Source organism: Rhineura floridana, chromosome 10 (genome assembly GCF_030035675.1).
Source record: "Rhineura floridana isolate rRhiFlo1 chromosome 10, rRhiFlo1.hap2, whole genome shotgun sequence".
NCBI classification, from domain to species: Eukaryota; Metazoa; Chordata; class Lepidosauria; order Squamata; family Rhineuridae; genus Rhineura; species Rhineura floridana.
In genome coordinates this window covers 24,908,305-24,922,138 of record NC_084489.1, presented here as the reverse complement: position 1 = coordinate 24,922,138, position 13,834 = coordinate 24,908,305, and the positions used below count along the sequence as shown (strand labels likewise).

Below are 13,834 nucleotides of genomic sequence, written 5' to 3'. Positions count from 1 at the left end.
CTGCAGTGGTGAGAAAGGAGTGGAACATTCTCCTTGGGTTATTGTCCTTACATTTGCACTGTATTCAATATAACCCCATATTTAATATAAATCCCAAACAAAGGTAGTTGAAATCTAGAGAATCTCTTATTCCGTCTGAATGTAACAGAACCACTCCATTAGCTCAGCTAGGAAACCAGCTCCATCTGGCTCCTCTCTTCCTCAACTCTCATCTAGCAGCATTTACCACATCAGGCTGTGCGGGCGGGACAGACAAAACAATCCCCACTCTATCAGTTTTGCTGAGAAACCAGCTTGTCTCCCACTGTTAATTTTAAGAAACAGGGCCTGAATTTCTTTGTTTTCCTCTTCTCTCTTATGTTGTGTTTTTAAGATTGTAAGCCTGAAGGCAGGGACTGTTTTTTAATGGTACAGTAGGGCCCCACTAATACAGCAGGTTAGGTTCCAGAACCCCGCCGGAAAGCGAAAACCGCCAAAAAGCAGATGAGCTGTAGCATGGGGGTCTGGAACCTAACCTGCTGATCGCACCAGAGGAGGAGAAGATCAGATCTTCCCCTCCTCGGGCACGATCAGCTCAAGCGGGAGTCTGATCGCGCCAGAAGAGAAGAAGATCAGCTGTAGCACACTACAGCTGATCTTCCCCTCCTCCGGGGCGATCAGCTCAAGTGGGGGAGTCTGATCGCGCCAGAAGATCTTCTCCAAGGAGGAGATCAACTGTAGCACACTACAGCTGATCTTCCCCTCCTCCGGGGCGATCAGCTCAAGTGGGGGAGTCTGATCGCGCCAGAAGATCTTCTCCAAGGAGGAGATCAACTGTAGCACACTACAGCTGATCTTCCCCTCCTCCGGGGCGATCAGCTGGAGTACGGGAGTCTGACCGCCTCCAAGGAGGAGAACATCAACTGTAGCACGCTACAGCCGATTTTCCCCTCCTCTGGCGCGGTCAGCTGGAGTGCGGGGAGCTCCAGCCCTACTGGCGCTGTATTAACGGAATGCCGAAAAGCAGGGCACCGAGAAGCGGGGCCCTACTGTAACTTATTCTTGAAGATCTTTGGGCACAAGAGCAGGGCAAAAAGGCCTAATAAATACATTTTCCTAAATGTTATGTTCTTCTCAAAGCATCTTGTTACAGAAGACAATTACACATTTGTGAAGACTCAGACTTGGAGTTCCCTTAGAAAAACTGTGCACACATATGTGCATGTATATATGTGCATGTGTGTGTATATATATCCACACACACATATGTGTGTGCGTTTGTGTGTGTGTGTGTGTGTGTGTGTGTATATATATATATATATATATATATATATATATATATATAAAGTGGGTGCATATCTTGCTGCTATCGCTGTCTTCAATAAACTATGTTATTACAATTATTGACAACTTGATTTACAGCCAATATGCTGATAAAAAGTATTTACTATTTGCAGAAAGATACAAACATTTAACTCCAGGAATTGATCTGCCCCTCTTATTCTCAAAGAAATAACGAAACTATTTTCTTCTCCAAATTCACTCACTTCAGCTACATCCACCCCATTCTACAAAATGTTCTAAGAAGCAACGTATCTACACAAGACTAAGATGGAAAGACAATGTAATATAATACCTTTCTACTCAAGTCTGTCCTTCCAGAACAGTGTTCCTAGTAATGTAATCAACTTTTCAGACGCAGAACCTACCTTCAGCATAAACCTTCAACTTTTAATTGACCACCATATCAGGACCTCCCTCCTTTTTCCTTTTCTCTAAAAAATTCAAAAGTTAAACAAAAAAAGAAGGTGCCACTGGTGCTGCACCTTTGGTCATGGTTTGGTCACACAGGTCCCAATCTATCAGTTGAAGACAAATGCCCTCACAGACTAAATAAACTAGAAAAAAATAGTGCACCAAGAGGAAATAGGGATGGAGGCACAGTGCAATAAAACTGGAGCAACTCAGAGTGGTGATTCTTATTCCTATACTACTGAAGTAAGAGCACGATACAAGATCAGAAGTACAAGACCCATTTCCTTATGGAGGTTTAGATCTAGTCACTAGCATACATCCTAAATTATACCAAGATATAATCAAAATTCCTAAATTCTTTCTCCATCACACACCCAACTATGAACTGTTCTAATCAGGCAGCTGCCTCTCTCCTTCTAAGTTTAAAAATTACAGCAGGGTAATGCCTTAATGAGAAAAAACTAGAATATTTAAAAAATGAGCTAGCTTTGTGTTCTCTAGACTTGATATTAAGCCAAATGGCTTAACTATTTCCATGAGGTTGATGTTACACAAATGATTCAATAGAATCCAAAATGGGTAGTAAACAGCAATGTAACCCCCAAACCTAAATCCCATCTTCAGATAGAGGGTAATGCCCTCTAACCACTGCATAGTATTAACCCAATTTGGCTTCTATTAGTCTTTGCCAATATAAACATCTGGGGGAATAGCCACTGGTGTTTTTGTCCCAGCAGCTTCTGCATCCGGAAGTCATTTTACATATAGCAGAGACTAATCTAATCCAGACTGTCTTAATACCTCTGGTATCCCATTTTAAGAGTCTTACAAACTGCAGACTTCTGGACTCCACAGTATGTCCAGCTTTCTCTCTCCTTCCCCTAGTCACCTGGAAAACTCAAAAGCTTGTTTGCTATTTTGTGACATTTTAGTTGATCCTATTATTCTACAGTGATTTTTAGATTTTGTTCGAAAAGATCAACATAGCTACATACATCCTTCATATGTTTTTACTCCTTGATTCTAGAGAGAAGCAAATATATTTCTATTTAGAGGCATCCCACAGTCATCTAACCAGAAGCTTTGAAAAACATATCCCAAAACTGTTAGCTATGGAAAGTACTGTATTCACACCACCACTTCCACAAGGATAAAACTAGAAAGACCCATTGTACTGTACTTTCCCCAAATACAGATCTCCCACGTGTATATAGGGGCCTCATCGTTTTAAACAATGAAACACTAAATGCTGATACAGACACGTACCAGGAGAAATATCTAAAAGGAGAAGACTAAATTTTTTCTTAATCCTTATTCAATTAAGCTATAATGCAGTATGGCTCAACTGATATTTCCCTTTCTAGCAAGACTTCAAGAAAGCCCCATCTAGGATTTTTACAGGCAAATTAAATATTCACACATCCAACATTTATCATAATAGCCCTTATGAGAACATTTCAATATGCTACTTACCTAGACTTTTTCCATGCATGTGTACAGAAACATGCAATTAACTTGGAAAAGTATAAACTAGTTTTTCACATATCCCCCAATAAGGTCCAGCAAGAAGAACATACAAGTTGTTCCTCTTTCGTTATTTTCAGACAGATAGTCATGGATGTCTACGATGAATTGTGCTTAGTTTCATCACTGTCCTTAATTTCATTTACATTTTTCTAGCTGGGCCCTGCCATCCTCATGCTAGATAGCAAGAAGAACAAAACAAAATCAGAATTCCTGAAAATATTTCTTGCATCTTCAGAGGTTAGCTGGGAAATACTAGAAAAGCAGCAATTAAAAATGTATATATTTGATCCAATTCAGCTACAATTTAAAATGAGCCTGTGGCATGGGCACATGAAGGGCACTGAACAGAAGATGTGTGATTTTCCTGTTCTGTTCTTTTTCAGGCCTGATCAACATCTAATCCTATTTTCTCAAGTTACTAGCAGAAATTTGAAGCACCTGTTGTGTATCTTACGGGCAAACACGTTTAGTGACATCAAATAGACATTTACTTTTCAGAAACAGCCCTGCCTTAGGCACCCTGCTTTACATATTTCTAGTCTTCATATTATATGAAGAAAATATGTTCCTACATTACAACCATAGGGTGCCAACACATTGTAATAACTTGAGAATACACCCCTGCAGGTATTAATTGTTAATTCCTACATTTACTGAAATGATTACAGCTGTCCAATATCCCACTCCTGTATTTGATGTTATCCTGTTTGTTAAAAGGAAATTTAGCAGTTTTGGGGAGAACATACAAATATTTGAGAAGACACTGGGTGAATGCAGACCATCTATCAAACACTTTGTGCATATACCACCATGAGCAAGAAAGCCTTACTATGCTCCTAATACAGATAGGAAATACAGGGATGTGGCGAGGTTCTCTGCATCATGACAGCAAACGTGGCTGCATGTGCACCACACTTGATAAATGGCTGCCAGAATTAGCCTTTCGTTAGCACATTTTATAGTATTCTGGGGTTCTAATGCAAGCAGAGAACTGCCTTCACAGTTGAAATACACAAGAAAGCCCCTGTCTTTTCAGGAGTTCCTTGTACACTAGAGTGTATCCATTAACAGGAACATAGGAATCTGTCTGTACTGAGTCAGACAATTGTTCCATCTAGCTCAATATCATCTACATTGACTGGTAGGAAACTTTTCTAGCTCTATGTGGAGATACTAGGGATTGAACCTGGGAGCTTTTGCATGCAAAGCATGTGATCTACCACTAGGGATGGGGGAGAATATCTTCTAAATCAGACCTAGTACCAGATTCCAACTAAATTCGCCAGTTCGCTATCCTTTTGGATATCCAGAGGGCAGCAGCTGTAAATGGCATGAATCTTGCAGCCACGGCTGCAATCTGCAATAATTTTTTGTTGGAAATCCCCCCCCCATTTTACATAATTATTTTTTCAATGAAAGCTGCTGCATTTGTAACTGTAGGTATGATCATTCACGTAAGCTACCTAAAAATTACACAATGCTTTTCCCGCCTCCAAAAAAAACCACATGGAACACTGTGATCATTTACACAAATATCTGTTAATAACATCTCCCCCCAAAAAACCCCACAGATCGAATCACCCAAAAACGCACACAGCAGATCAAATCAGCAAGTGCCAGAGCAAGTGGGAACAAAAAAAGGGCAGATTGGGATCAAGCAACAGACTACAAGAATGCAAGCGGATTGGAACCATGCACCAAACCTCACCCTATCTACCACTGAACCATAGCCCTTCTTCTCTTAATATAGCTCGTCACAATTTAGGTACATGACAGCCATTAGATCCATCTGTAAACCTACAAACCTTTAATATTTCTGGGATCAAACTGTAAATACCTCCAAGTGACCCGTGACCATTATCAAGGATACACAAACTCTTCAGTCCAAAAAATTGCCAGCAAGCCTAATGGTATCAACTCAGAGCTTGATGGCACTAGACTGGATTGCTGCTTTCTGTGCTTAAAATATAAATAATATAATGAACGGAAACGCAGACCCTTATAGACTTTTATCCTTTGATTACTCAATGTTACTTTCAATAGCAGTTCTTTTTGAAACAAAATAATTTTGGCAATAAAAGTGATCGGATGTGCTCATAATTCATTGACTTACCTACTGCAGGTGCATCATATTCATCCCCAAGTAGAATTTCTGGAGCAGAATATGCAAGAGATCCACAACTTGTTGTGAGCTTTTTTCCAGGCTGAAATTTGTTGCTGAAGCCAAAATCAGTCAATTTCACAAGTCCTTGTTTTTCAAAGAAGACAACATTCTCTGGTTTTAAGTCTCTGTGAACTACATGCAATTTATGGCAGTATGATATAGCATGAACAATCTGAGCAAAGTACTTCTTTGCCAGATCTTCATTAAGACCTTCTTCATGTTTCATGATGTAATCAAACATATCTCCTCCATCACCAAGTTCCAAGATTAGGTAAAGTTTGGTCTGTGTGTCAATAACTTCATACAGGCGAACAATATTAGGATGCTGCACTAATTTCATGCATCTAACTTCTTGGAAAAGATGTCCTGTTGCTAGAGTATCTAGCTTAGTCTTGTCAATTACTTTCACCGCTACCTTTTCACCTGTAAAAACATGTCTGGCAAGTTTGACCACAGCAAAATGCCCTCTCCCTAAAGTTTTATCCAAATCATACAGTCCAGCAATTTTCCCATCATACCCTCGTTTGAAACCTGCCATATTGCTTCAAGTAGTAATGCTGAAACGTTTTTAAATTGTTGTCTCATATAAAGATACTTGAAACAGATGCACAACTCATTTTCATTGCCAAAAGCACCTGAAAGTCAGAAAGAAAAGTATTATAAATATACATTTACTTTAGATCAAAATAATAACATTTCAAATCTTGTCTTTGGTCTAGAAAACAAGTTTGAAAATAATTTCTTGAAAGAGAATTGGATCTGCTAATTCAGCTTTGTCTAACTCTAAAATATGTATTAGATATGCTGAAGAGTTTGCAGTTTGAAGTCAAATTACTTCAATGCACACACCAGTACAAATTTATTTTAGGAATGAAGCAAAAGAGAATAGGATATAAGTAATTCCAACTGTTACAGAACATTGCCACTTCCTGTGCCTAAATTATGCATTAAATAGGAAGATTGATGAATCTGCTGTAAGTTGCTCTGAGAAAGAACATTATCCACAAATTTAATATTGCCATTCATCAATTAATGAGGACAGCATAATATTAAGATCTGTGTGCCTGGAATACTATTAGAGAACATTCAAAAATACCATGTAGTTGCCACCACCTCAATAGATGCTTCAAGCAACATCTACATGCTTGAGCCATGTAGTTATGTATTATGCTAGTGATGTATACCCCAGACAAATGTCACCAACATGATATGCAACCATGCAATTCATCTTGTCCTCTTGGATGAAACTGGGGGAATGGTGTGAGTCCAACCATAGAGATGATGCTACAAGCAATGTGCTACTGGAGTTTCAGGCAAGGTCTAATGCTGGGAGTTGGAGGAAAACAATGGTCTGAAAGTAGTATATGATGTAGTTCTACAAGGATAGTACCATCTGACTAGAAATGAGAAAGCATACGGTAGTTCATCCATGCATTAAGATGGGTGAGACTTGGGACATTTTCTAACAAAATAGGTATCTATATCTCAAGAATTTGCATCTGTCATGCATCTGACAAAAACATGGAAGAAACTCTCTATTTTTTCAAACACACAAGCTAAACCAAAAATTATTTTTTTCACAACTTTGAAGTTGCATACCCAACTGTATCTTCAATATATTTCTGCAAAAAATAACATCTCTGTGTGTTGGGAGTCCTTTTACAATGCTATACCATGCATTTTACAATGCTACACCATGAAGTGACTTTCCAATGTACAGAATATGTAACCAATATCACAAGTAGTGTTGGCTGGTTTACCTTGTAGAATCTCTCAGTCTTCAAGGCTGTTTACCCGAAAAGCACAATTTTTTCACTAAATGTCACTCCATCATCAATGTTGATAGCAACAAATGGTACTGCATTTAAAACTTTAACCTCACTTTTCCAAATCATGTCCAGTGTTTCTTCCACAGTAATCTGCTATTGTAGCACTACTTCCACATCTCCATGGAAGTGCAACCTCCCTTTATAGAAGATTGTTGTTTCCAACCCTTTTCTAAAATTCCCTGTTCTAATAAGATCAATTTACCAAGTACTTAAACACCCTTAAACTGATAATAATCAGTCCTACTAATAGCAGGATAAACTTTAGGTAAACAGTTTAGCAATACAAGAAAGCATTTTTTGTTCTCTTGATATCAAAATATAAAATCCATAACCAGTACATTATTATTAAAAAGCAAACATGCATGTATTTTGTTTTGTTTGTTGCTTTTCACAAAATACAAGAGACAAGCAATCAGAAAAGGATCAAGCTCTCAGTTGCAGATGTTTTAAAGAGACAAGCAGCCAAAAAACAAGCAACACACACAAAAAAACCCAGACATGCATGCACAGTTCATGACATATAGGCTGCATTTAGACACAACACTAAATCATAGTGTACCGTTATGAAAATGAGCTGCAGCAAGCCTCAAACTTGCACACTTCTCCCTCCAAAGTGGTCATGAATAGATCAGAAGCTTCTGTTTTCTATCACACAATTTAGCAGGTCATCCAAAATCTAAACTGTGGTTAATCTTAACTATAGTTAGTTGAAACAAGCTAGCTTCATAAACTATAGTTTGAAGGTGGCATGTTTCAACAAACTATAGTCAAGATACAGTTTATTCAGGTTCAGACATCATGACGTTGCAGCTAATCTAAAGCAGAAGCCTCTGAACTTCTCCACGCAGTCTTACTAGAGGAGGAACAGGAAGCAATGAAGCCAAAGGTTTGTTGCAGATCATTCTCATAATCCCAAACCATGGTTTAGTGCTACATCCGAATGAGATCATCATCTGCATTTTACATAATCAATGTAAAGCATAATCAGTAACTCTAGAAATCATAATATTACCCTAATGACTACAGAGAAATTTCAGAAGCACTGCAGTGAGGTAATAAAAGAAAATCTACATTTGAATAAATCAAAATTGAGATCTACCAACCATGGCAGTTCCCTCTCCAGAGGTATCATCTTATCAACGCTTTGCTTACGAAGTTTCAATTTCTCCTCATGTTTTCTGAAGATTCATCTACTGATATTTCCATATCCAGTTCTGATGAAAGATTCGCATTCTTCTTCCTTTATTCCCTAAAGGGAAAAAAGATACTTAAGTTCTCTTTCCAAGAATTATATGGCTACCATGGATTTCCAATACTTCCAACACTTGTGTACATAAATCAGAGAAATCAGTGGTATGTAATATGTGCATAGATTGCCATCTGAAAATTCAAATGGACCAATACATCAAAAAGCCAAACTATCTTCATATTCTTTTTCCAGAGAGAGATTTAAATGCAAGACATTTAGTAACTTTATACTTGATAGCTAGACTCAGAAAAGGATAACTTAGCCAAAATAGCCTGTAACAGCCTCAAAAGTAATTTCTAAAAATATTTGAGAATTATTTACCACATGTGCAGAACAGGCAAGCGTTTTAAAGGTTTAACATTCCACAATATACCTCTAAAAGTCATGTTCTAATTGGACAGCAAATATTTAATTCCACCTTCCTCCTGATACCCTAAATAGTTTGGGAACTGGGTACCTTACAACTCACATTATTCTGTACACTCGTCCCACATATATGTCCCAATCAACAAAGATCCTATTTCAAGTCACCATGCTCAGATATGACAAGTGAGTACATGGGGTAGCGCTTTTCTGTTCTGGTATCAACATTATGCCATTCCCTCTCTGTGGAACAATCCTGGCCCATCTTTAAGTTCTTATTCAGACCTTATTAAAATGTAACATTTTAGGAAACTCTGCTGGGAAGATCAAAACCTGCTGTGTTCCTTTTTATTTGTTCCAAGTAGGGTAGATTTCCCTTTCTACCAACTTTTATGACTACTGCTATTGGATTCGTTAACATCATGCTGTCAGCATGACACTGTCTGTACTATTGTGCTATTTGTACTGTATTATTTCATCATAAGGCACTGAGTTTTCACAAAGACCCCTTTCTCATATTTTCAGATTTGGTCACAGTATCTTGAATTCCTTTGTGCCATCAGTATGTCAGACTACCATTCCCATCACACATGCCCACTGCCCATGCTGGAGGGCCATAGGTTCCCCATATCTGCCTTAGAACTTGCAATTTGACTAGAAATTCCACTGAAATCTACAAGCCTTACTTTTAAGTAAGAAAGTTTATGATCACAGTGTAAACTAGTTTAGTTTACTGTATTTATATAATACAGGAGTTTCACACTGAAGGAACCATGGCTGATCTGGCTTATGATATACTTTAACAAACATTTTAAAAATAAAGTGACTACACAAAGTTAGACACTTAGTATGAACAAGCAATTCATTATTAACTTGCAGTCTTGAAGGTTTTTTTAAGCTAAAAAGGCAGCATTTCAAACAATGACTCTGGAGAATAAAATCAATACAAATACTAAGAAACAGCAACTCTTCCTTATTCCTCATTCTCTTGTCCATTTTTTATCCATCAGAGTTTCAATATGAAACAAAAAACACAGCATGCCAGTTAAATGCTTCTGTAAGTAGTCCACTGATAGCAAGCTATACATCATGTACAATCTAGCCTCAGGGAACACCTAAGTTTTGTTCCATTTCTGCCATTTTCACCCTTGTTTTTACAGCTAGAAGGAAAAAAGAGTGGGTCAAATATGAGCAGCCGGGTAACAGCTGCTATGATGGATGAATTCAGGAGTTTGTCTCAACACTCAGCTCATACAAAATTTTGAGGATTACTACCTCTATAGTAATTTTCTGTATTGACATCTTTCAATCACTTTTTAAAATGATATCTTAATGCTTTGCAATGTCCTGGGACACGGTCACTTGTGCTTGACCACTTGATGCTATAATAGGTTCAAGAACTACAGTTTCTCACTTGGCAGTTCCAAAAAGGAACTGCCATCAACCAAAAACAGCCATTTTGCAAATATGCCAGATTGCTGAAAGATTAGAAGCCCTCCAGCTCTGGCACATTTTCTAATCTTAAAATATACCACTATAGCACTTGCTTATGGTGCATAAGAACTGCCTCTAGACAAGCAGAAAATGAAGATTTTGTAAATTGGTAGAAAATGGGTCATTTTATGTGCTACAATGAGCAGGTGGGCTAGTAAAAAAATATGGTTTGATAATTTGGACTTATGCATGTTGTATATATTTGCAAATAACATTTCTCAGTGCTTTTATGACACTTTATTAATAACATTTTTCTTATCTTTCCAACATCTTTTGAACTATAATAAAGTTTGACTATCCTCTGACCACAGCATCAGGCTAAACAATCAGACAATATAAACAGACAATGGATAACTTCTTCAAGAAGTGTGGGAATTTCTGAGTATCTACAATGCTCCACACATTCTCACCGCTACTCCAAATTCTTAGTAAGAACTCAGGGCCAAACCATCTGTGACGTGGGAAATATATGGTCAGGATTTCTCATAGTTTTATAAAATATTAATAGCACCCACTGGGGGGACGATGACTTTGATTATGACTTCCAGTGCTAGGGGATGGGCTCTAGTCTTTCCCCATGCCATTTTTCCTGATCTGGCTATCCCTTCTTAGGGTTCCTGCAAATCCTCACCATAGGGAACGAGATCCAGGGGGTCAATTCATATAGGGAAAATGGTAAAGAGGAAATAGTTATGAAAAAGAGAAAAAAGTTAAACATCCAACTCAATTCCACAATCTGGATTCAAATCCCCTAGATTGTTTAAATAAAGCTGAATATTCTGACCACAGAATTCCTGTATCACATCTGTTTTGTCTCTTAGAAACTGTATTCTGTTGTTTCAAACTGAAAATCCAATAACTAGATGCACTCATGATAGTAACATTTTGTTGTGGCACTTTCTTGGAGCGCTGTGTGAACCGAACAATCAAAAGAAGAAACCCTCAAAACCATTACCATCTTCTATTGTACTCCTCCCCAGCCTTAACACATTAACAAAATAACTTCATAACACTTTCATTCATACAGAAAATCCAATATTCTATATTTAATGAATTTTTGTATCACTTTTGTGCAATGAGAGATGGCATTGCAAGCTATTTCCACAAAGCAAGTCTGCAAATTGTACAGGTACATCAACAAAAGTAAGTATTTAAAAGGTGGGTTAAAAGTATTTTCCATAATTGTGAGAAAGATTGAGGAGGAACAGTAAGCCACTTGGTGAAGTCCTATGTTTCTCTAAGTAGGGTAACAAAGCTTTGAATTATGGCAGTATATATAGGGGGACAAATAGTACCACAGAGTTGGAAAAAGCACATCCTGTCAGTTACTTGGAAATTTACCAGAGCCAACAACTTAATTAGAAGCCTGCTCTACAGGTTTTATGCAATTTCAGTGTTAATAAAAAAGATACATAAAACCATGTGTGTCAAACATTATGTATCTCAAGTGATTAACCTTGTTAAGGCACTTACTTATTGTGCACAATATTACTCACCACTGATGCACAGAAAGGCAGAAGACAAATTACCTGCCCCATAAAGACTCCTCTCTATTAACTCAAGTATCTAACTTCAAGTGATATTGCAGAACAGAAACAATACAATGGGAAACAACAGTATTATGAAAGGAATTTGGCAATGAAGAGAAAGTATACCACTAACGTGCCTCTCTCTTGTGCTTGTGTGAAATAGGACAAGATAGACATAAAGGTGACATCAGGAGAGCATGATATGAAAGAGTTATTCAAAGAACACACATACAGAAAATGTTAGCAAAGCACTGGAAGACGACTGGAGGTTCAGGCTAAGTTAAATTCCAAAGAAGAGGAGCTAGTGTCAGAAAGTGATCTCTGAGCGTTATAGATCAATCAAAACAGAGATACTACTGCAATCTCTGTTTACCTCTTTAAAATATCAGTGAAAGGTGCCTTTATTTTCTGCTCAGTAAATTAATTTGAAAATATCACGACTGCCTGAATATTTCAATAAAGTTTATTGGGAGTGACCATACATCCAGTTAATTCTGGCTCTAGATTTTTTTGAAATAAAAGATTTAAAACATTAAAGCTATATTTCCACATATAGATATGGACAACTACAAGAAATTCCTTTAACTATTCAGATAGGTTCAACAAGTATTTGTTCCAGTTCAATAAGTACATTCATCATGTATTCTAGTAAAACAAGTAGTGTACAAAATGCCCCTAAGCTCATCAGTAGTTAAATTTCTTCTCTTTAAATACTGCATGGTAGTTGTTGATTATGGCACATTCCAAATTTCACAAAAGCCAAAATGTACATCTCTGTGGAAAGCAATCAATATGAAATATGGCAATGCATCATCATTATCCATCTTACACCATGGACCAGACTGATAGCAGCAACACTAATGGCAAATTATGCAAATCCAATTCCTTAGTGGATGTTTTCTAGGCCTTTTCTTGGGAAAGAAACTGAAGATGTGTACTGCTAAACTCTTGTCTTTTCTCCTTTTCTTACACCAAGTGCCTAGGATTATAAATTCCCAAAAATGCTATATAAAAATAGAAGCCCAGAGTGGCTGCACTAGAGGGCAGGCTTTAAACAGATCTGGACTCAACATCCTTTAAAAAGAATTCACATCCATACTGCCAGACTGTAGCAAAGCCAAAGTTCTGACTACCTTAGTGGTCAATTAGATTATTTCCAGTCCCTAATATAGGAGTAAGCTTCAAAATACAAGCTACATGAAGCTTTTCCTTCTATTTATTTATTTAGAAGATTTATATGCTGCCTTTTACAGTACTACCCTTCCAAGGTGGCTTCCAGAGTGTACTCTAGGAACAAGGTATTAATATGTGTACAATCCATAATACTTCACATACTGATAAAGGAACCTACTGAATTTCAATCATGTTAAATTTCTATCATTCTAGTAGATTTCCTTTAAACGACTCATTGGTATAATCATTCTCAGTGATAAAATGCCATGTCTTTCTACCTAATTGTTCTATTAATACTAACAGACCAAAAAGAAAATATTTTAAACAAAAAATTTCCACAGCTTTTTTATCTGTGTCAAAAGCTGGCAGATACAGTACAAGTTGATACAGCTTAGAAAAATGGATGTTTGCCAAAGAGATCATCAATGCCATAATGTGTTTTTGGCGTTACAACCCTATGCAAGCACTTCCACAGCAGGGATACCAAGCTCTTTTCTTTGTGGCAGATACATGCAGCACCATCAGATGGAAAGAAAATGCAGCGACGGTCACTCTGGACAAACCTGTTGGCTCTGTATATGGCTTGCAGGAATAAGATGCACTGTCATCCCCCAAGCAGATCTGCAGGTCGGGTCTAAGTACTTCTTAGCCACCACCTAAGCCTGACGAATATATAGCCGTGGGGAGGGAATCAAGAAAGCTGCTTCCTCTCCTCAGACTGCAGGGATTTGGAGGGATGGGAGGGGGAAGAGAAAATAAGAACGCTAGTGGT

The 13,834-nt window shown here is 37.7% G+C and overlaps 1 protein-coding gene across 4 annotated transcripts in view; it reads right to left on the bottom strand.

Moving 5' to 3' along the window:
* Positions 1-13,834, bottom strand: part of SNRK (SNF related kinase) — a 37,138-nt gene that overhangs the window by 22,341 nt on the left and 963 nt on the right. For 2 of the 4 annotated variants that reach the window (XM_061585992.1, XM_061585993.1), the window contains exons 2-4: positions 13,626-13,780; positions 8,358-8,503; positions 5,375-6,060 (exon numbers count right to left, since the gene is read on the bottom strand). In XM_061585992.1, the coding sequence (XP_061441976.1) occupies positions 5,375-5,963 (589 nt within the window). In that variant the 5' untranslated portion in view covers positions 5,964-6,060; positions 8,358-8,503; positions 13,626-13,780. The remainder of the gene's footprint in view (positions 1-5,374; positions 6,061-8,357; positions 8,504-13,625; positions 13,781-13,834) is intronic. The other 2 variants (XM_061585994.1, XM_061585991.1) reach the window with 1 other exon arrangement.